This window comes from Morone saxatilis, unplaced genomic scaffold (assembly GCF_004916995.1).
Source record: "Morone saxatilis isolate NCDOM2014 unplaced genomic scaffold, NCSU_SB_2.0 Contig23, whole genome shotgun sequence".
Taxonomy (NCBI): domain Eukaryota; kingdom Metazoa; phylum Chordata; class Actinopteri; family Moronidae; genus Morone; species Morone saxatilis.
In genome coordinates, this window is record NW_023339796.1 from 9,074,811 (window position 1) to 9,098,790 (window position 23,980).

A 23,980-nucleotide genomic window follows, 5' to 3' on the forward strand; every position below is an offset into this window, starting at 1 on the left:
TACAGAACAAAACCGTCAGTAGTGATTCATTAAATGTTTGTGCAACACTTCACATTGTTACAAAGAAAAAACCTCCCAGTGAGCTGAAGGTGTAGGTTATTATGACTCAAAGATGCACCTGTCCACCACCATAATAGTAAATGACATCCAACAAGAAAGGGCTTAATGGAGTAGCTCACTTAGCCCACCTTCCTCACCTGTCAATTGACTCTGGTGTCAGTCAATTAGCTGCATGTTATGCCAATATCAGATGACATGATATCAGTCCAATAATGGTACAACCCAGAGATGTGGGGCACTGGGAACAAAGGTTAGTGTAACTGACACGAAATCTGGATTGTCTCGATAAAAAAGACAAATGTTTTTTCAAATGAGATGACAGCCTTCATGTAGTCTTCCGTGACAACTAAGCAACAAATCATGTTATTTCTCTGATTTGATTATCACGCTGGGGTCAGAAGTCAAGTCATTTTCTCAACACTATATATACATTCTGAGCACCCACACACACACCGTCTTTCACAGATGAGTGTTGGCGCTGTCAGGTGGAGCATTTAAGTCGTTCCCTGGCACCTTCTTCCAGATCATCTATGTATGTCGTGCAAGTTGTGAAAGACAGCAAGTATTGGTAGGGATCCAATGGGCTGTAAGGTCATGGCAAGAATTTATGACCGCGATCACCTAATCTGGGCAGAAAGAGACACCAAACAGGTCATGCAGCTCATTACAATCTGTGTTCTGAAGCCAAATGGTCACATTGTGAATTCAGAAGTATTATTTACAGCAATGCTCTATATGTCTATGTAAAACGATTGCTTTTTTTAAAGTGACAACACTGAAATTCACAAAAGTTACATTTTTGATAAGTAATTTCTTTAACAAACATCACCACTGCATGTCAACGAGAGAGTTATTGTGGGTCATAGAGGCACATTAAGATGACCATGTGGGTCTGGAAATGTCAGGGATGGCTCTCATCAGGTGTTGTAGTAGTAGTAAGGGAACAATGTAATTAAAGACAAAAATGTTGCATACAGCCACAGTCCCTGTTGTCTTCCTATGAATTTCCGGTTACATTGCACAAGGCGTGAGAGGCAGTGATCCAGGGTAAATATTGTCATAACATGATTCACCCCTCAAATTCTTAAGTGCACTGGTGGTGTTGTGGCTTCATCATCAGTGTGTGTTCACAGTAAAAATGAAGATATTTAGGGGATTTTTTCCCATGTCTAAACAAAACTGTGTCATACTCCAAATGATACTTTGTTTCTGAAGATTATGGCTCCTCTATTGTACCTAAAGTAACTTGTACCTCAAGTGCTCTTAAACTCATGTGGACTTTTTTGAGCTGAGCCTTTTTTATGTGGCGAAAATACACTATTCTGGCAACCCTGTCCCCAACAGCACATAGCTCTGCTTCTGTGCTGGGACTTCTGTTTGCTGGTCTACTGTAGGTAATATACTGACTCTGGTCAAGTACCCCGTACAATCAAAATCCCTTTAAAGTGATGAATTTATTAATGCATCATCAACTATAATTCAATAACATAATATACTTGATTCTGCGTAAAAAGTGCTTTTACTTTATATATTTTGATGAAAATACTCTTGTTTTACTTAAACCTATCACAAGGAGTGTTTAAAGGTCTGTTGGCAGAAGTGGAATATAATATTCATATTCATGTTTTCATTTTTGTTACCTTAGAATGAGCTGTTTCTATCTACAGACGCCACAGGTCACCTTTCATTGACTCCTTCATGTTGGACCGCCTTCATTTGGCAGCCACCATACTTTCTCCTACACACTTCACAGCCCGGTCTTATTCCCAGGTCGTCAAATACAGATGCCATTATAGTTTTAAACGTTTATACCACCAATGTACTACTTCATCCAAGTACTTATAGTTTTCAAGGCTTATCTCACACAACTTTAAGCAAATTAGGACAAACATCCCTTAGCAACTTCTGAAACTTGCTTAACTTGATGTAATCCTACATCATGTTTGCATTCATTTTTGTCCAAATGACTTTGTTTGTGTATATAATTGAATTGTAAAAATATAAACTGATTGGTTTGAAAGGTGATTATGCAGCTGATAAAAATGAATGCTGACCTGATGGATTACTTAACTTGTGTTGTAAATGTGGAGTAAATGTGCTGATAGATTTTCATTTTGTAGACATGAATATGAAACATGTGTGACAGAAATGTTAAACAGCTAAAACCAGAAAAAATGCTGGTGTGACAATATAAAAAATAGCTCCACCAGCTCCAGCCTGTTTTAACATAAAATGTACAATTTAAAATGCAACACCTATTTACTAGATTTCTCACATTTGGTGTTGCTTTGGTTGCTGAGTATTTCTTCCACCACTGCTGGTGGTCTGCATCAAGATGAGCACTGATTAGTTATTAATCTTAACAATTCCTTTTGGGGATATGTATTCACTTTCCACTCATTGTGTGTTGCACATATCTTCCCATGAGATGATATCTACTGTACTCTTTAGTTTGGTTTGCTTTCTGCTGTCACAAAAAATAATAGTGCCTTTTATGAGAAATTGTTACAACATTACTCTTGTACTTCAGTTTCAATTAGCATGTGAATGACCATGTTCTTGAGGGAGTGTCTTGTTACAATTAACATTCAAACAGCGTCATTCCTGAGCACGGCGCTCAGCGATCGAGGGAATATGTTTTCTGTTCTTAGGAGCTCGTCTTTCAGCACAAGCAAGTTTTTGCAACAAAGCTAAAAGATTGAATGAATATTACAAAAATGTTGGGTTGCTTCCCAGATTAGAAGATCAATGATGCTAAAATTGTTTTTCCCCCAAAGTCTTGTGAGACTGAGAGAGAAACATTAGTGTGACAGATGTGGTATATTTGTAGTGGTTACGACTGAGCTATCCTACGTTTCACTGAAATGCATCCTTATTTAATTTGGATAAAAGTTTACCATAAATGGTTCATAACCCCAAAACATGTAAAACTATAATTGTGCAGCTTTAGTATGAACTACACTTCACGTATGTTTGGAAATATTGAATAAAATGTTACATTCATCAAAAGTGTGAGTTACAGTATGTTAATTAGGTGAGGTGTGGCCAAGTATATTTTTTTCTGTATTTGTATGTTTCATTTACATTTAATTTGACATAAAAGAAAATGAAAAAAACATTGATCCTCAATGTAAAATCAATATTCAGACACAGTTATCTCTGGTAAATAATGATAATTATGCCTATCAAATGTATGGGTCACAGGTCAATAAAAAGAGAAAAGTATGGAGAAAACGTAACTGCCAAACCAAAACATATTCACATTAAATTATAGTAATCTAATAAAATAAAAAACAAATCAGCTTGCTTTATTAAATAATTATATATTATTAAATAAATTGTACCAGTTCCTGCCATGAACACCTTTAAGCTGAGCTACTATCGTCAAGATGTAATGATGTTAAACAAAGTTAGTAATGCGAAATAGGCTTGTGTATTCTTATATTTTCGTATTCAGAGCCTAAAATATACTTAATCTTGCCACTTATTTACATCCAACTAAAGTTCAAAATTAAAACAAGGAGAGAATACACACACAGTCCTGGCAGCCACTAGCCTCTCAGTCAAAACTATATATCAAGAAGGTCGACTGACATCAACATCCGCTGGCTAAACGTGGAGTAGGTAAAATATTGTTCTCTGCTGTTTACCTCACACACTGGTTGCCCTTTAATCTCTAATCCCTCTCTTAGCCCTCAGACAACACAGGCCAACAGGCCCATTGTATGGAATTCCACGTCGCTCTCTCAAGGTGTGTGATTAACCCCTACTGTACATAAGAGCAAACACCACATCAAAGGCAGCCACAGAGGGTGTCTGCAGGTGACAGGTCGGTGGGAGGTGAAGGGTCAGTTGCAGGCTGGCAGAGCAGCCAGTCTGAGCAGGGATGGAGAAAACAATCAAAGAAGAAAGCTGGATAGCTGAGTGAAGGCCAGGCTGAGAGTATTTTTTACTATTGAATTCTCACTCTTCCACCACAGCTGTGAAATTAAGCAGTTTACATTGTAAAGGATAATTACAGTTAATGGTGATTTCTTTTTTTACTGTGGACAAGAGAGTTCTGTGCTCTGCCACTTAAGATAACGTCTGCAAAAACACCAGCAAATGAAAGAAACCGCTCACCAATCTGATCACACAGAAGAGGAATGCTAAAACACAGGCTTTAAAAAGCCCCAAACTTATATTGAAACAGAAAATGAAGGCAAACCGTAAAACTATTCAGTCAGGTCAGTAGTTGTAGTGCACACAGTTTTCCTGCACAATAAAGAATTATTACTGACACTTGTGTCAAGTGTGCCCAAGTGGTTTAAACACTCTGTTTAAACTGTTTGCTTGTTTAGACTAAAAATAAGACAGAATTATCCTTGAAACTCTTGAAACAGCTGACTTGGCTTTGGATGCTCTGTTAGCCATATCAGTACAGCGTTAAAGCACTCACTGTACTCCATCACAACTAACATAACCCCATCCACTGAAGAGATGTGGTTTAAATCCCCAGAAAAAGATAGTATTGTCCACCGAGTCTGCCATGTTTCTACTGTAACCCAGAAGGGACAATCTAAACACTGGCTTTAGATAGGGCCACCATATTTTCTTATTCGGGCTTGGAAGGGGTGGTTGAAGCGACAGAGTTGCAATCTGCAATTACACCGCTAGATGCCACTAAATGCTACACCCTGGACCTTTTTATATAGTCATCCAAACAGACGTGATTTTGTGAATCACTATTATGTCCTCATAGCTCAAAAATATATTATAGATTATAAATAATTTCCTGACATAGAGTACATTACATGCTTTGTTATAAGTCTATTTAGAAAATTACTTTAATGTAATAAATAGTAGCGTTCTAGAGGTGTAGTTGCAGATTACAACGCCCTCGCCTCACCCTCCTGTTCCAAGGGTGTAGACACTGTGTAAACACTGCTTACGTCCGTATTTGTTTGACGACCTGGGAATAAGAATAGGCTGTGAAGTGTGTAGGAGAAACTAAGGTAGCTGTGAAACTCTCGAAAAATGTATAAGGCCCTATCTACAGCCAGAGTTTGGTTTATCTGCTCTGGGCTTTTGTAGGTTCAACACGTTGGCCTCGGTGGAAGAGGACCCGCTCCCACTGTAGATACAAACAGTTTATTCTAAGTAACAAAAACACTTATTTTCAGGTAATTATATACTATATTTCATTTCTGCCAATAGATCCTCTTAAATGTTACAAACTGGACCTTTAAACTGCAGTTGTGGGTATCTTTAACTTCATAGTAGGGTGATAGATCTATTTAGCAGGTGTTGGCACCCATGTGGAGTCAGGTTGTGAAGTGATGCTACTTTATAAACAGAGTCAGCACAAACACACTCACACCTCTTCCCACCAACACAGAGTTCCCCCCAGGACCACACAAACTGTATTTACACCTTGCACTGCTTTGCATAAACACTGTTGCTATTAATTGAGCTCACGCTGTTTGTGTGCTACTCTGTGTTGCTAGTGTGGGTTTTGGAGAACAAAGATCTCAGATCCCTCCTGCTTCTTCTCCCTCCTCCTTCTCCTCCTCCTGCTGCACTAATTGAGTGATTCAGAACAGGGCTCAGACACGCCGCCCCTGCGACTCTATCTGACTGGGATATTATCGGAGTGGCTGTCAGATGAGGGTCCAGAGCGGCTTGAGAGGAATGCAGCCTACAACTGTGGGCCAGGAACAGACCCTCTACTGCAACTGCAGACCCTCAATTCCCCCCCACCACCGTTATTCTCCCCAACCACCTCAGGCCAATCAGTCAACAGGACCCCAGGGGCCATTTTCAAAAACAATCACTCTCTCTAAGTAGTCAAGAGGTGCCAGGGCTAATTATAAACAAACTACTGATGTTCTAGCAAAGGATTGTGCTAGACTGTGCCAGTGCAGTAAATGTTTGTCTGTGTACATGCGTGTGTGTGTGTGTGTGTGTGTGTGTTAGGGTCACAGGAAGGTTCTGCTTGACAGAGCATTCAATTGGTTATTTAACAGACCTCACCCGAAGTGGACGCTCCATGAAGACAGCTACAGACTCTTAATGTCAAGTGCTCGGGTTCCTCTTAAACGAATGGCAAGAAACTGTAAATAGAAAGAAAATAATTACCCCATGTCCTGATCTTGATACATTTTTGTAAAGTTTTCAGTAAACTCAAAGCAAATATTTTGAATGTAAATGCATTCTCTGAGGTCTCTGAAGAATGAATGCAAGTTTGTGTCATATTCACCAAGTAATTTCCGAAAATGGCAGGGACAGCTATAAATAAACAAATTCATTACTGAAATTGAAGCTTGAAATTGTATAAAATAATCCAGAAGTAACCAAGAAAAATGGTGCATCATATGAATATTGGCCTTCTAACCAGTGATTCACACTGCCAGCGTCTGACACCACTGTGGGCGGAGTATCTTACTGGTAGTCTCTCTAATGCTCTCTCTCTCTCTCTCTTGGGTAAACAAACCACAGGGGACTGCTTTCTGGTTACTTCTTGTTACTCTTTACATTTATGTTTAAACTCCATAGATACGGCATTATAAATTAAATTACATGAACATTTCGATTTTTCATGGACATTATACAAAGAAAAGTGTATGTGAAAAGTACCATGCACTGCTCAGACGGCCAATGTGAGCTGTAACATGACTAAGACTCTACAGCCATGCTAGCAGCTCTGTGAGGCTCTAGCATTCTGAAGGCCCAAGTATGCTTGCCGCTTGAGACCTGTCGCGCGACACTGTGACGTCAAAATGACGTAGATCTCGCTGGCGTGCCAGGATTTTGCCCGCTCGCGCGAGGTCGCGCACCACTCTTTTTTTTTCAGCTGAGCGTGCCAAACCGGAAAACAGGAAGCTTTCCGAGTAAGTGCGCCTCTACAGGCATCTGTACGATCATTCAATGAAGGAACACAGAGATTCCAACATTCATGGCGGAGAATCGCCATGAATGTGAAGGGGAGGCCATATGCCAAATGCCAAATTTAGAAGAACCTCCGATTTGGAAAATCAAAAAAGAGCCGCCATTTTTCTTACCTTTTCTTCTTCTTCTAGTGCGTAGAAATAGCAAAGCGGTAGCCTTTGCTCAGTTGCACCACCTCTGTTCAGGAGAATACTGCAACTAGTGTCGCGACCACCAGCGAAATATAAATAGTACGGCTCCCGTGCGTACGTGCGGGACGTGGTCGCGCGACAGGTCGGCAGTGGCAAGTCTACAAGACGCTTTAGGCACAACGTAGGGTTGAGCTCAATGCTAGCATGGCAACATGCTCACAATGACAATGCTAACATGCAAATTTTTAGCAGGTATATTGTTTACCATGTTCACCATCTAAGCATGTTAGCATGCTAACATTGCTAATTAGCATTAAACACAAAGTAGAGCTGAGGCTGATGGGAATGTCATTATTGCAGGTAAAAATAAACACTTCTACATTGTGGTGGGGTTAGATGATAAGAGATCACCAACAACTTATGCAGAAGGGAAAAATGTCTCTGAAAAATTTCATGTCAATCCATCCAATGGTTGTTCCGATATATCAGTCTGGAACAAAGTGGTGGATAGACCAACCAACTGACAGACAGAACCATGCCGCCAGAGACGCTAAAAAGTTGTATAGTTGTATGTCTTAAAATGACCAAAAACTCAGTCTCAGGTCATTAACTTCAGAGTGACAACCAGTGAATCTGGTTTCACCACTAAGTGTTGCCCTCTTTAAAATAATGTATTTAGGTCTAAATCATGTGATAAGGGTGCACGCTGCTGGTCTGTGCTGTGTGACGGAGACAGAGAGCAGAGTGACAGACGCTCTGCAGAGCCAAAGAGTTCCATCCTCCTCCGGTTAAAACAACAGCCTTTTCCTTGGAGCTATCGCACTATGACACATGGCCCGATCCAAGAGAGCCATATTTATTTTGGTATGGGCTGCATTTCTTTCCTTTAAGTAATGAATTAAGAAAACACACAGCCTGGCGCTGGGCTGTGGAGATTTGTGGGAGAGAGCCGAGTCCACTGTCTCACTGCAAACCGGAAAGGAACAGAGTTGGGCGCAAGGTATCCAAGCATAGCAGCATTACCCTCAACCTTTCATTCTCTCATCCTTTCATTTCTTGACCCTACACCCTTTCTCTTTGCTGAAGTCATGTTTTCAGTCCTCCTTCTCAGAAAGACAGCCAAACTTGGGAGGACTGGATGAAGTGGGAGGCAGAGAGAAAAGTGGAGTTCGAGGGAGTAGGGGGATGTCTTGAGAGCAGTCTGAAACACTTAACGGCAGAAAGAAGAAAGCAACGGTGTTTCTTTATTCATAGTGTATGAATCTGCGTGGGCTTGTGTGTGTCGTTATGAATGTTTAGCATATGAGTTAAGGTTGGTAACAGGTCAGCCAAAGAGGGTTCGGGAACAGCTCCCTCCCCTGCACACCCTCTACAGAACACCTTCTGCAGAAGGGTTAAATAAATGTTAGTGATATGATAACCAGCCTGTTTATTGAGGGGCCTCTAACAGGACAGCTAGCCAGCCTGCTTGGGTTTCCTCTTTAATGATGTCATACCGCCAGTCCACCAAATCAGGCATCCATTTCTCTTCATCTGTTCTTTACTTCAGAATTAAATAAAATTGATGAAACAGTGCGAGATTGTAAAAGCACCCACTGAAGGAACACAATTTAAGGGTTTATACTTATGAATATGAATATTCTTCAGGGTAGGTGTCAGCTACTGCGACTGAGACCTGTGAAGTGTCCAGCTTTGCAGAAATACATTGTGACAATCAATGCAGAATGACTGTAATTCAGTACTCAGAATGCAAGGCCAGGATCCTCTTAATCTTGCCAAGTAAGTCATAAGCCAGCAGGCTTGTTTCCTCTGTGTTTAAATTAACAAATTACAAGAATGTTTTCTTTCACTTCAGACTCTAAAGAATGACAGGAATTCAGCCACTTGAGGAACAATGTGAAACCAACATGGTTAAGCTGTAATATCTTGTGCCCATGTTACATTACATTGCCACCTCTGAGCCCACTGAAATACTCAAATGGCAGTAAACAAACACAATCAAAACTCCACCACGATATGAGGACGCCACCGGAGCTGAGTCTTTCTGGGGACTGGGCCTTACTGATTACTGCACAAAATATTTCCTCTTGGTTTTACCTCTGATGTCCAGTAGCTTCTCTGCTACTTCTACTTTGTTAGGGGAAAAAAACTGAATATATGTAACTTTAACCTTCACAACCCGCAAGAGCACTTTCTGCAAGACATACAAAAACTTTAAGGGACAGTCCTGACTCCTGAACACAGCAGACAGGTAACGTAGACACATTGAGTGTGTCCCTGTACTTTGTGAGTGTGCCGCCGTGCTCTGCCTGGAGCAAAAAACTATAAAAAGAAATCTCCAAAAAGATGTCGGAAACGTTCAGAGCAGTCAGGACTCTGAGCCCACAGGAATTACTTTTACATACATTTACATAATTATTTGACACTTTGGCCTTGTTTAATATCAACAGACATTGTAACATTATATATCTGACAGAAACTTAGGAAAAGCATAATAGGGCTCCCTTTAACCCGCTTTCTGGAAGCAGGATATCATAATTGTAGTCAGTAAGCCTTTTGGTTAGCATGTAACAGACACTCTGCAGCTCTGTGGAGTCACAAAATAACAAAACAAAAAAAAGATCTGTCCTGGATTTAGAACACCTACATGGTCTCTCATTTGTAAAAGCCAGGTTCAAAAGTACCGTTATACTGGTAGCTATAAAGGAAAAGAAAGAAATAAAAAAATATAATAAAATTGTCATTCATTTCATACAAGTAGAGCTTCAAGGTCCAAATTACTAGATTTTGAGCCAAGAGAGACCCGGTAAGATGTTTGGATTCAGCAATTACTTCATGAGTAATGTGCAAAAGAAGGCCAAACAGTGATGTAAACTGTCTTGATCTGACGTCAGAAAGTATCATATTCCACTTTAGGACAGATAGCAGCTAGAGACATTTTATCAACTTTCATTTTGGTGTTGTATTTTACAGATTTTTATTCATGTCTATTTCACATCAAAATGTAAAATTATAAGGACTTATATGTGTGTACAGGTAGTTGTCATTAATAAGGACAGAGCAGTACACCCTAATAATAATAAATACAAAAAAATACGTTTTAAAATGACCCTCATTTTGTTCATTCCTCTATTTCAAAAACACGTTTGAAAAGGTGTCATGGAGAATTCTTCATCCCCAACAAATATATTATTTCCTGATATAAAACAAAGGCATAATAAAAAAAAAAAACATAATTCTCTTTGATAGTGTTTTTTTAGAATCCGCATTCACAGTAAATTCACCTACTGCTTGACACATCTGACACAACATACCACAGCACAGAACAATAGATGGTATTCACCTGATATGGCTAATGGAAGAATTTCACTTGCCATTGTGCTTAAATTATATATTAAACTCCAGATTTTTCTAAAGAAACCCTCCACAAAAATCCACTCTACCCAGCCCTGGAATTGCGGCCACGTACGTCTTCACTTTCTCCTCCTTTTTCCTGTTTCCCAGGGAAAAACACAACGGGTGAGGCTTGGAGGTGAGTTTCAGTTCAAAGTTGAAAAGGGCACCACTGAAAAACGCTGGCAGGTGTTCAACAAGTTTGGTTCATTTATGATAACAGTCAAGTTGACTTGGTGCTCTTGAACACTGGCTGTGGATTTAGTGTAACTGGAAAAAAAATAAAGGCAACGAGATATGAAGTGTGTCTGCTGTCAAGGTCAGTTTGTAAGTTTGTATTCAGACTCCTTCTCTCAGCCTTCGTGGCAGCAGAAAAGACATACAGTGAGGTTGCAGCTAACAGTGCAGTAGCTGTGCATATACTTTGGCCAGCCAGTTGAATTGTGCAGTGTAAGTGAAAGCTTGACCTTATAACTGCTTAGTGTTAATACTGCAGGAATTCACTGGAATTTTGTTTTCATAAATGAGGACAGGAAAGGGTAACAGTGGAGGCATAAATCAGGGAATTTTTTTCCTCTCTCCTCAGAATAAGTGATCGCATGAGTGTAATAATAAACATCTCAGGCAGAGATTGATGTTGGATGGGCCTGACTAAGGGCACGTAGTTGCTAATCCGCATGCAGGCTGTGCCCATGTCGAGCACCAACTCTCCTCACAATTCCCACATTATTTGGGGGCGAAGCAGGAAGAAATGACAGACATAATTTCCCTGTGATCAAACATTGTTGATCCGTACATTAACATGTCTGATGCAATCTGTACTGGGCACAAAATAATTGAATGTGCTGAAATTGGGAACTATTTTGAGGTATTTCCTCTCTTTAGAGCAGCAGGGCAGATTGGCTTAATTAAGGAGGGAAAAACAGGAAGTTTTAAAGTCACGTCTATAATTAATTGGTCGCCTCAGCCAAAGGGTCTGCCTGGTCAGGGGAGCTCAAGGAAGCAGCTCTGTTGTTGTATTCAGTCACTGGGTTCACAAGAGACTTAATGCAGTCTATGCCACTGTGGATGTTTTTAAAACGAACACTACGCTTTTTTACAACTTGGATATTATTTTGTGGCTTCGGCCGTCAGTTCTATCAGCTAAAAGTAATCGCTGATCCTGGAACATAGCAGCATTGTTAAAAAAGGTCCAAAGGGGGAAAAATAAAGTGGTCAGACGTCCATACAGGGTGTAAACAAGCTTATAGTTTTACCAGATCAGGTAAACCTGATAAAATGGTAAAATTGAGCCTACCTGTATCATCCCTCGTAGCACCGGAGCACTGAGTGTGCAAGTATAGCAGATCAAAATGAACAAGGAAGTCAGGCTGTAACCCCTGGGAAGACTCTCACTACAACCTGTAAGGTAAATAATGACCGATGAAAACATATAGGCTTAGGCTAGTTTTCAGTAGCCTTGCCAGCTTGTCCACTTGTACTTTAAGAAGTTAGTGAGGAAAAACATCAGCTTTTCTTTATTTTGTTGCCTCTATTTATTTTTGACAAAACAGTTACTCATTACTGTGATTCCAGTGTAATCAAGGAATGTCTCGCTTGCTTTGGAGTTAGTTTACAACCTGTATGAATGTCTGACCGCTTGTTGCCCTTGTTTTTGCAGTAGGATCACCACGTTAGGAGATCTCAGCAACTACTTTGGTGAGTACAATATTATCATAAGAGATGGGTGAAGCTACAAAACCTAACCCTTTAGAAGTCGGCTTTGTATATTCACAATAACAAGAATACGAAACAGAACTCTGTCTTTTTGGATTGGTCGTATTTTTTATAAATGTGTAAAAAGTAAAACACATTAAATAAATCTAAAGAATTTGACTACAATGCCTGGTGAGATTTTAATGAGTGGCTGTCTCTTCAGTTTGGGAGCCTGCCATGCGTCAGCCTGTTATTTATTTTAGATGCTCATTTGGTTATCAGGAGTTTTCATAAGAGGTCTCAGTAGAGAGACGCCCAATCAGCAGGCAAGAGAGGAGCCTCACTGGGCTCTTCTGTCAAGATGCTGCATCCTGCAATTTATCCCCCGTCTTCACTGTGTGGCTGTGCTGCTATCTTGAGCTCTAGATGTAAATTTATTACATTTCAAGACTTTAGTGGGCCAAACGGTGTTTACACAAGCATACCTCATTCTGAAGTCCTAAAGTCTGAGACTCTGTGCTGCATTCTGGGTAGGAGGGGCTGGTAAAATCCCACCAAACTTCACAGCCCTCAGCTGACCCAAATAACGAAACCACGACACTGACTCACAGATTGTCTAGAAGCTTTAATCTGATACAACTGAAGGCATTTTCCCCCTACCTCTTTATTCAAGTCAAACATAGACTCAAAAAACACAAACATACAACACACATCATGGAGCATGGAAATAACCCGTCTCTGACTCATAGTTTTATCAGTTTTACACGGCACCTGTGTGACTTAAACAGGAACTGTTTTTGAAAGATTTGTTCCACCTATTTTCACCAACACGGTATACTTAAAAACTGAAACTGAACCCATTTTTTTTCTCTATTAGTCCTTTCACAGTCATGATTGACTTCTGATCATACATCACCAGGAGAGAATTTGCTCTCCCCGTCAAGACAGTGATTAGCATATTGCTTGTTGACATATGTTTAATTGATTAAAACAGGCCTGCTGTGATTTCACTGTGTTTTGTTTTTAAAGGCCAGGGTTCTGACAGAAATACTCCGGGAAGTATTGCATTTGGCGGCAAGCTCGGGTTCCCATACACGAGAGCGCTGAACTTAATTCAAAACGCCTTGGACACAAGGCTGACTGTTGGGCTTGTAGGAGAGGAGAGATAGCTGTAACCTTGCATTGAACTCCCAAGAATCTCAGCGTACTCCAGCAGAAAATACTTACAAGAGTTACATGATTTAGTGGCCGAGTTTTAAAGCCCAGACCCCTTTAGGCAGAGAGCTTGGTAATGAAATAACTTTTCTATTACAGTGTAACAGTTGCCTGACAAAACTGGCATTGCAGAAACAGGGAATTTGATAGTCAAATTGTGTTAGGCTTGTCACATACTTTACTTTGTTCCTGTGAGTACACACAGCATGAAAAGAAACGTTTCTACCGTTAAGAGGAAGTTTACTGAAGAGCTGACCAGTAGGGAGACCAGAGTCGAAGTAGCAACATGATGGAGTGGGGAAACTCACTCTTAGATGCCTCTGTGCTAGATAAAACATGATTGAATGAAGTGCCCTCTAGAGTGCCTTTCCAGTGGACAAAACACAATACAGTGCCCTCTAGGATGCCTTTCCATTGGAGAAAATGTGACGATGTACCCTCTAGGGTCCCCTCTCAGTGGAGAAAACATGATGAAGTGCCATCTAAGTTGCCCATCCAGTGGAAGAAAAAAAACACTAACCTAAGAGGGAGAACATGGTAAAGCAATGACTGTTGAATACCTGTAAGTTAGCATTTTCGTTGTGAGTACAACCACCACAGAGTGCTGCTAGCATGGCTGTTAGTCTTGTCAATAAATAGAAAGAGAACTGGGTTAGCGTGGTTTGCATGAGTAGCTTTAGCCGAGTGAACAGACAGAAAACAGCATCACCTACAGACAGGAAATCAAAGTAAAAGAGATGTCTGAGAAACCCAGTGCAGGTAGGAACATTACCCATACAAACTTTACAGCCTATTTCAAGGCATTGCCTCTGGTTTTGTGAAAATCCAATTGGATTCATGCTTGTTTTGTGTGATCTAAAGTCCTATGCTAGCTGGAGCCAAAAAGTTACACAAAATGTACTGTTGCCTGCCCTCTAAAAGTAGCTTACGTTACTCTCTATTCTCTATTCTACTCTCTACTGCTTTGCCCTCTTTCAAAAACACATTTTCTTAACAGTGACCTTGTGTTTTGTGTGCCTAAGTGCAAGTTTGGCACATTATTCATTACAGAAAGTTCCCAGCAGTCTGCACCTTTAGGGGGAACACAACAGATTGAACAAACATAAAACGTGACCAGCTTTTTCACTGGCAGGCAAGGCATTTAATCCCAGCATTCATTTGTCTTGAATGTTTGTATAACCGAGTAGAGCTTTATTTACTGTGCCTACAGTACCAGACACTAAAATATTAAAGTAGAAACATATTTTTCCCAATACACACGTATGTATTATTCTTCTGCAGCATCTAGTTTTAATTGTTTGATGAGGGATGGAGGCCATATGGACCACAGAATTTCTATCGACCAAAGAACAGATGTCTCAAATGAGCCTTGTGCGGATGCAGCCTGGATGACTACCACAGTTAAATCCTGCACCTCGATTCAATACAGTCTATGATGAAAACTAAAGAAGAAAGTGAGGCTCATTCACAGTAATTGAGACTCAAAGGCTTCAACCAAACATTCAGTAATGTTCCTGTGATCAGTCTTTCTTATAATATCCCAACCAGATATAAAACTATACAGCCCCCATGTTATATTTAAGGTTGTATTGTTAGTTACACATTAGAGAAGGCAACAGGTACTGAAGGAGTGAGTGAGAAGTCCTAATATGTCAAGACATTAATGTCTGTGTATAGCTGTTGAAAACTACAGGGACAGGCTGATTCAGTACACTGGCTTACAGTTGGCACCAATATTGACCCTATTAAGTGGAACAAAGTTCAGTGAAAAACATTTAGTATGATCTATTGGTAGAAATGGAATATAATATTTGTATCTATAATCACCTGAATAAAGGAATTATTGGGTTTTTGTTACCTTAACATGAGCCATTTTTATCAACAGAAAACGCGGGTCCACCATGTTTCTACAGTATAATAGACAAGCCAAACACTAGCTGCAGGTAGTCGCACCCACTGTAGTTTCTCCTGCACGCTTCACAGACTGTTCTCATTCCCAGGTCGTCACACACGTGAGTGGTGTTCAGTTAGTCGTGGTCGGCAACTTCACTGCTAGATGCTACTAAATCCTACACACTGATCCTTTAAATTGAGTTTATTTAGTGTCATCATAAAATTCATTGTTTTCACTACAATAATTAATTCATATTTAATAAAAAATATTCTAATGAGTTATTCACAGTGCAGGTATACAGTTTTTAAATATGGGACAAAGAGGGCACTGTTACCAGATAGTGGTAGTCGGTATTAATAGAATCATTATCAGGAGAGAAAGATTTGAGCAGTTGACAAATTTACATTATATATATACATAAACAGATTAATTGTATGCAAATCTCCAGAACATAGCAATTATTTGAATAATAAACGGTCATCTCAAAACGTTTATTTTATTTTGACAGATAACTGTGAGTTGAACAAATATGATTTCTTGGCAGTAATGTGGTACATGCTCGCTTTTCAGCTGGACTGTTGGTCCATTGGTAACTGTCAGAGTTCAGGTTAAAGGGCTGGTTGTCAAGGAACTTTCCCTTTTTCGTCATAACAAAGCTTTTTCCTTTTGTCTTTTCCTCCACGTTCAGCCTTCAGTAACTAGGTCCTGTTCCTGACAACTTCCTGGAATTCCTTACAACACACTCACTGTGTCCCACCCACTGATTTTCACTATTCGGCAGCAAGAGTGTCATTCGTTTTGACACCCAACCTTCCCTGAACTCACTCCCACTCTTTGTGTAATAAGTAACACTGACTATACATAGTGATATGATGTCATCTCTATGTGGAGCCAAACACATCACTGTCATTTAGTTTTTAACACTTGTGTCCTTCCTGCTGTTTTAATATTAGAGAAAATTTCTCATCATTACGTAGTATTTTCTTTTGAAACTCCCACTTTTGTGTAACAAACTTCCTGTGAGTAAGACTGTGAGAGTTTGTGACATGGATGGAGGAGGTTCCTTTATTCTTTTCTCTAAAGTTGAGGTTATGTTTGCTAACTGAGAAGGCAACATGCTCTGTGGACATGCCATTGAAAGCACACCTTGGCTTTCTATGAATCTGACAAGGCAAATAAATCACAGAATAATAAATGATTTATATACGCAAACTCTCTTTCCATTAGACATCTTTTGATGGTACTCCAAATCTAAAAAGACTCCACAAACAGGACAGCTATCTTGTTTTTTAAGTGTTTTTTTCTCCCAGAATGTGCCGCCGTGTCTGTCGAGGAAACCCAAAAGGGCTGAGTCAGAGATCCCATCTCTTCCGGAGGCAGGGCCAGCAATGCTCTCCTTTGAAAGGCAACATGGAAAGATCAACGGGCATCTCCTGAGGGAGCCTCTGGGCCATACTGTGCTGCTGCCCCATGGCCAAACAGCCCTGGGGCCTGTGCTGCTGCTGCTGCTGCTGCTGCCGCTGGGTTAGATTGTACTGTTTACTTTGGGAGGACTTTCAACCCTGCACAGCCATCAAGATCTCTGTATTCTCCCTCTTTGTCTGCCTATATCTGTCTCTCACATACTCTCTCTTTTTCCTCATATGAACATCATTCCCTCCAAAGCTGCAACTCTGTGACAAACATCATTCACAATTACTTTCCATCACTTTACAGATAATAACTGTAAGCTTGCCATTTGCATCACTCTGTGTGAACGTGGTTGTTGATGTGACCCTCAGCTCTGCGAACATCTATCCAGATGAGAGCACAGGGAGGACTTCTGCGCTATTGTGTTTATATTTCCTCCCTTGCGGCACCATGGATACCAGTCAGACAGTGCCAAGGTAGGACCACCTCATAAATTCAGAAACCTATAAATATTTGCTCGTGTTTTGAGTTCAGCACTAGTTTGCATTTACATATCTAAAGGTGGTTTGGTAATTTATCTGTGTGAAAGCTCAAGGACTTAATGCCTGGTGGTCTTGGTGTACAAATTGTGTTTTATATAACACCCAGCAGCAAATGAACACATGCCAAATGTTTCCATTTGCCATTTACAGCAAAACTTGACACAAGAAATACTAACAATGAAAAAATAAAACTTAATCATGGATGTGTTTTGGCTAAAACAAATGTTGGTGGCTGTATCATTCTGATAAAATGTCACAAAAGTTTGATGTTTTTGAAAAAGCAAGAAAAATAAGGGTCTGTGGATGTGGCTGTTGTGCAGTGTAGCACATTCCTCCACACTCAATAAACTCAGCTAAATCAATATGTCAAAGAGCAGACAGATAACGCTAAGCTTAGACATAAATCGTAACCATCTCTAAAATCTTTTCATGTGGTATTACTCACAGGCCATATTCGCTTAAGTACAGTAAACAATGTGACAGGTACTTTGAGCTGCTGGTTCAAGAGGACACAGGAAAGTGGATTGTGCTTTGAGCTTCAGGGGCCAGTAGACAAGAAAAACTCTTAAGTGAAAAAGCTGTCAGGAAGAATAAAGGCTTGCTTTAATGAAACATAAGCAGAATGTGGAAGCAAACCAAACCATATCGGCAAGCATAATGTTTGGTTTGACATGCAATTTTTGAAACATTTAGGTGGAATATTGAAATATCCGAAAAAAAAGAACAAAATGTCTTTTTTCAGTCTTGATTTTTTTTTTCTTTGATGTTCTTCTCTCCCAATCATGAAAACATCTGAGAAAATAAAACTATTCCCTTTTAGTTTGGCTAGGGAGAAATGGGGAGTTAAAGCTACGATTGCCTCACACAAAAGTATGCCTGAGTAATATTAAAATTATGCAAGGGACATTGGTTCTTTCCACAACTTCAAAATACTTTTTTTTTTTTTTTTTTTTTAAAACACAGGGTAACTTCATTTGCATCACCAGAACAATTTATTGGACTGAATTTAAATAAAATAATTTCTTATTAAAAAAAATAAAACAACAACAAAAATGATGCTAAAATAAACATGATATCTTAAAAATAAATAAGTCCAGAAGAATGAATGACATGCCCTTTTGGGATCAAGCAAGCTGTCAAAGAAAAAAAAGAAAACAAAAATAAGAAATATATCCCTCTTTTCGGTTGGACACTCATCAGATTGCTTTTCGGGTTTAAATCGCCTCATTAATGTTTTGTGGCCTGGAATGGCTTTGTGAGACTCCACCCACACCACTGCAGGACGACATTCAGACAAATAGTGTGAAGAATTAAACATAACCTCTCATAAAATCTGGATTCTCCATGCCACTTGTGCAGCTGTTTTTACCCCAAAGAGTGTGCATTTTGATTAAAACGTTGCATTGCTATACATCTTTTATTTCCCTTTTCAGCTGTCAACTTTAACACCTCATGTTGTGTGTGTTACTATACTAACTATTGGGCCATTACACACTGCTGTTAATCCTGACAGGGATTAGTTAAAGTCATCAAAGTAACATGAATTTGTTCAGAGGTGACCTCACGCTTCACTTTGGTCTAATTGTGGTATAAAATGATGCAGCACTACATTCTTGCATTGTGAACAGTTTATAGTGAGTCAGGTAGTGCAGCCAACAGTCTTCTTCTGTACTTTATGTCTTGTAACATAAAGGTCAGTGGGCCCACAGCTATTCTGGGTGTGCTTTGTTCAAACAAACCATCCAACTGCTTTACATGGAAAAGAGTTTTGTAGCTCTGCTTTGAGAATAGTACCTTAATGCTACTCAACAGCTGACACAACATTAATATATCAATATCAAAAATTAGTCTGAATGAGTTGATTATTTGCATTTCTTTTCAGTAAATAATTAAACAAAACCACTAGATGACATAGTCTTTTATACCCTGTTTAAACCAAACTAGTTTCAGTAAAATACAGTAAGAGCTTTCAGTGGAAAACATGTGCAGATTCAACACTACTGTACTACAAAAACACTTATCAAGAGAAAAAATATTAGAAAAGAAGACATCAGAATGGTTTAACTTCTACTCTATATTGATATCTTTATTAACAATCATAGCCATGTTTTCAACAATGGAAGATTTATAAATATTCTTTTCTTTTGATTCATAAAAGTTGTCTTGGCACTTGTGGCATGATTCCAGTTGTGGAAAGAAAAAAAAATCTAAATGTCCTTAAAGAATACAGCGCTTTACGAAGCAGTGGTATCCAATCAATAGCTTTTTCTTCAAGAGAGGAAATCCATTATGTACACGATGGCTTTATTTTAAGAAACAAGATCTGGTTCTGTGCCGTGGGATGGGAGAGATATCGAGTGCACGGCAGGTCCAGAAACCATCCAAAAGCAGGCCACTTGATTGATCATGTGGCCTGGTGATTCCCTTTGTTTTCTTAAAGGCAACTAGATCCCCACACCAATCTGGAAATCAATCCCAGCTATTCCACGCGCGGGTTCAAGCTTGCAGTTGCGACTGAAGGTCATCTCACCCTTCTCCCCCCCCCCCCCCCCCNNCCCCGTCCGACTCTTCTTGCATCAGCTGCGAGGAAGGAAACAAAAATTGCCCCCGAATACTTCCATACTACATAGTATCCAGACAGAGGGGCCAGGGATTGCTGTCCTCCCGAAGATTTAGATGTTCAAGCTAAGGCCATGGGGCACCAGGGTTCACCCCTCACTGAAGCTACATCTGATGGCTGGGACAAACCCACGCTAGTGTAAAGGCCGTCCTGTCCCGGGTACTTCACTGCTGAACTGGAGCCCGTTCCCTCCCCGGAGCTGGACAGCACAGATGAACTGACCTACAACATCAGAGCAAATGCAAAATTCACATTATTAGCCAAATTGCATTTTTAAAGCAGACATTTTTTGTTATAAAATAAGCACATGTCCCTATTTGGAGTGTGATTCATCTTTGGGTTTTGGACTGAGAAGCCATTTGCAATACATCACTGGAAAAAGAAGCACCAGATCCTGAGCAATATAAAGCTCATCTTACTGTAATATTATGGTGACACATTTGTTAGCAGCAGTCATCACCACAGAGCATGCAGTCAGCGTGCATGTGATCTTTTTAAGCAAAACACCTGCAGCAGCGAATTTCAGTTTGTTCATTACAAAATATTCAACCCTGAGGATGCATCAAGGACAAAGTTTGAAAGTCACTGTAAGGATTTTTCAAATTACACCCATACATTTCATTTCAGGTTTTATTGAAAAGAAACTATTGTGCCACATCACACATATGTCCAATTATTATGTATTATAATTTATTTGATGCTTTGAATTTGAAATGGAGCAGGAAACATTTTAATAGTCAAAATAGTTCAAAGTCTTACCCCTGAGACCTGTCCAGAGGGAGAGCTGGTTTTTGAGCAGTCTTCTGAATTAGATGAAGATGTGGATGTGGGAGTCATAGAGACAGAGTTGTTATTTCCTAAAAATATATAAAATATATTGTTGAGATCATATTGCAAAAAGCAGCGTTTTAATGACAATTGCCCATAAGCATATAACAATATAATTATCAGTGACTCACCAGACGATCCCTTTGTTTTATTCAAAGTTTTCGGTTTTCTTTTTCTCGTCTGGATTCCCTCTTTCTTCATGGCGAGTGGCCGAGGTACCTGCAGATTTCAGATCATTTTTAAACAGCAATTATTATTTTGATTTGTGATGCGTTGGTCAATCGAATTGGAAATTAAATTTGAGAGAAATTTAAAATAAAATCTTTGACTCACCCCGTGTAATTTTGTGTAGAGCCCACATGCATTACACACTGGCTCTCCCTCCGCGTTTCTGCGCCACAAAGTGGTCGTGCTGGTTTGACAGTTGGCGCAGGACAGGCCGATTCTTCTGGACGTTGACTGGTGACAGAATTGTAACATTGAATTAATGATTATAATCAATACCTAAGTGGAACACAAGACTTGGAGTCTAAAAGTTAAAGAAAATGTTTTTAAAATGAAAGCCACACTCCACTAATTTAATTACAATTCAGCCATTCACATCCGATTTCCTAACAATAATACGGGTCCTATTGTCATCTCCAGTCAACTGCCATTTACGCACGGCTTTTTTACAGGATGTTAAAAACTGTGCGTAATGCGCGTAATGGCACCAGGAAAAGATTTGCCCCTTTTGTTAGCTTTTCAGATTAAATTACTCAACAGAGGCACTTAATAGTGTGACAGCTTAACTGCCTGATTAATTACTTTAACAAATATTTCCATGTATGGGTGGTGTTTAATCAAGTTAAATGAGTACATTCAATTCCGTTAAAACCAAATTATGGGAAATTGGCTAAAAGACCTCCTGGCACCAAATCTTCCAGTCCCGCATCAGATTAATTTCTCTGATTGTTGATTTATAAATTAACATAATTGTATAATGTGTTAAATTGTGTCATCAATTTGCACAAAAAGCTAAAATATCAAATGTATGGGTTGTGATATAGGCTATTTTACAAATATATTTCTTCCCAGTTTACAGGATCAGTCACTGATAATAATGAGAACAAAATGTTTTTTAAAAATTTGAACTAAAGCTTTATATGTGGAATAAAGGTCTCTTTTCTGCATTATACACCATGAATATCATAGGCGATAACCTCCAGCCATTGTGTGACATAATTAGGCAGGAAATTGAGCGGTTAAGTGGTCCCCTGCTTACCGTCCGTTTCTGTGGTTTAATTAATGGCCGGCTCAGACCATTCATTTTGCTGTAAAGGCCGCAGGCGTTGCAGAGAAAGTGGCCCGTGCCGTCGCGCCTCCAGAGTGGCGTGGAGATGGAGCCGCAGTTGACGCACTCTCTGCTCTCCCCCATGTCGTCGAGAATATCTGAAACTGAAAAATAAAGACTTAAATCAGCTTTTTAAACGTGAGGGTCTGCGTACAGGTTGTGATCATAAGAGCTTGCGTTTCTTTTCTCCTGTGAGGTGACGCAAATTAAATCAGTTCCACGCATTTAATGTAGTGAAATAATTAATTACCCTATTTACAGGATACATATAGTATAACTGTAGTAAGACAGAGTTATAGACCTGACACACTTTAAATATATTTATACTTTTTAAAACTTATTATATATTTTATACATATTTTGGTCAGTTATGGGCCTGCGCACACATACGCTAATTTTTTCTTGCAGGACTCAAACACGCATGTCTTTTCAGACCAAATGCAGCCCAATTACACAAAATTATACATAAGAAGAGCATTTTTGCGGTACTTTATTAAACAAAGTTTGGATAACAAAGGCGCACTGGATGTGCAATGCCTTGCATGAAGACGCTTCAGCAGTTGCCTGATTAATATAATTTAACCATTATTCCTCCGGACAGAATGAAAGTTGTTTTATCATTATGTCTTCTTTTATTTAGCTTTTTTTTTCTTACCTCCGTTTGGTCCTCGGATCAAGGGCGCGCCTCTGCTCTGCAAGGTGTGCAGCATCGTGTTATCGAAAGGTCCCCCGGTCCAAGGCGAGGGCAGCTGGGACAGCTGCGGTGCAACATAAGGAGAGTATGGGCTCGCGTAGGTCCCACCGATGGGCCGAGAGAGGCCGTACTGGTCCCTGCTGCTCACATTCAGCGTGTTACTGTAACCGGTGTCCCTGGGCGTCCCGTTATTCATGGGCGGGCTTGGAGGGTAGTGGAACCGACTGGAGGTGTGCGGGCTCCCGGTGCTGTATGAAGGGCTCTCCGGGGTGGACTGAGACCAGACCGAGTGGCTGGAGACGCCGTGGCTCGGCTGCGCAGAGCCACTAGCCTGCAGATAAGAGAGGCTGGGTATCATGGGGCCCACCCGGGAGCTGGGGACATACACGGGGGAGTTGGGGTTGGAGTGCATATAACCACCAGAGGAGGAATCATATCCAGTCTGGCTCTGGGCGGCGGCGATGGCCAGTGTTTGGTACATGTCGGTCGGGTCCACCAGCAAGCTCGCCTTGTGCGCTCCGCTGGAGAGGACGAGTTTGCTGCCCTGGTCTAAATCCGTAAACAGCGGGATGTCCTCGGCAGTGGTCAGGGTGTTGTTATGGTGTCCGAAGTGAACGTAGGAGTGTAGTGATCTGCCGTCGGAGCGTCGGTGCCCCAGTGCGTCAAGGTCGCTCGGAGGAGTCCTCAGCTCATCCGAGGTGGGACCGTCCCTCCTGCTGTCACCGTGCAGGTAGGTATGCTCAGCCGGTGACCCTGGGCTGCTGGATACTTCTCGCTTGACCATGGACCAGCTGTTTTCGCCCAGGTCCATCCAGGAGCACTTTCCATACACCGTAGGGGTTAATAAAAATCGTCAGGGAGTAGTCTACCCTGTAACAAAACAAGAGGAGAGGAAGAAAATAAGTTTTACTCGTGTGGCGCAAAGTTATGGACACGTGAATTTAAAATGCGCCCTATAAACATCTATAGCCTAGAAACTGGAGTTCCGAGGGGGAGAAAACGCAAATGCTCCTCTGTACAGTTTGTTTTCATCTTTAAAACAGCAGCCTTCACTTAACAATAAGAAAACCAACAAACTTCGAATCTTACTATTCATTTCACGGCATGTTGACTCTGACTATGTGTCATCCGTAACACCAATAAAACACTTCCAATCCACAGTGACTGCCATACTCCCATCAGGCGCTCTTAAAGAGGCACTGAGTCCGTCCATGTCAAATCTCTGTCCTCCCACACAT

General features: G+C 40.4%; 1 protein-coding gene across 1 annotated transcript; it reads right to left on the reverse strand.

Moving 5' to 3' along the window:
* Positions 1-17,392: 17,392 nt before the first annotated feature.
* gata6 (GATA binding protein 6) lies at positions 17,393-23,612 on the reverse strand (the record flags this gene model as incomplete). Its single annotated transcript, XM_035670037.1, is given in 6 exon segments — positions 17,393-20,109; positions 20,647-20,744; positions 20,847-20,934; positions 21,049-21,174; positions 21,980-22,152; positions 22,704-23,612. Coding segments are annotated over 6 exon segments (1,497 nt in total). The 3' UTR covers positions 17,393-19,947.
* Positions 23,613-23,980: the final 368 nt, after the last annotated feature.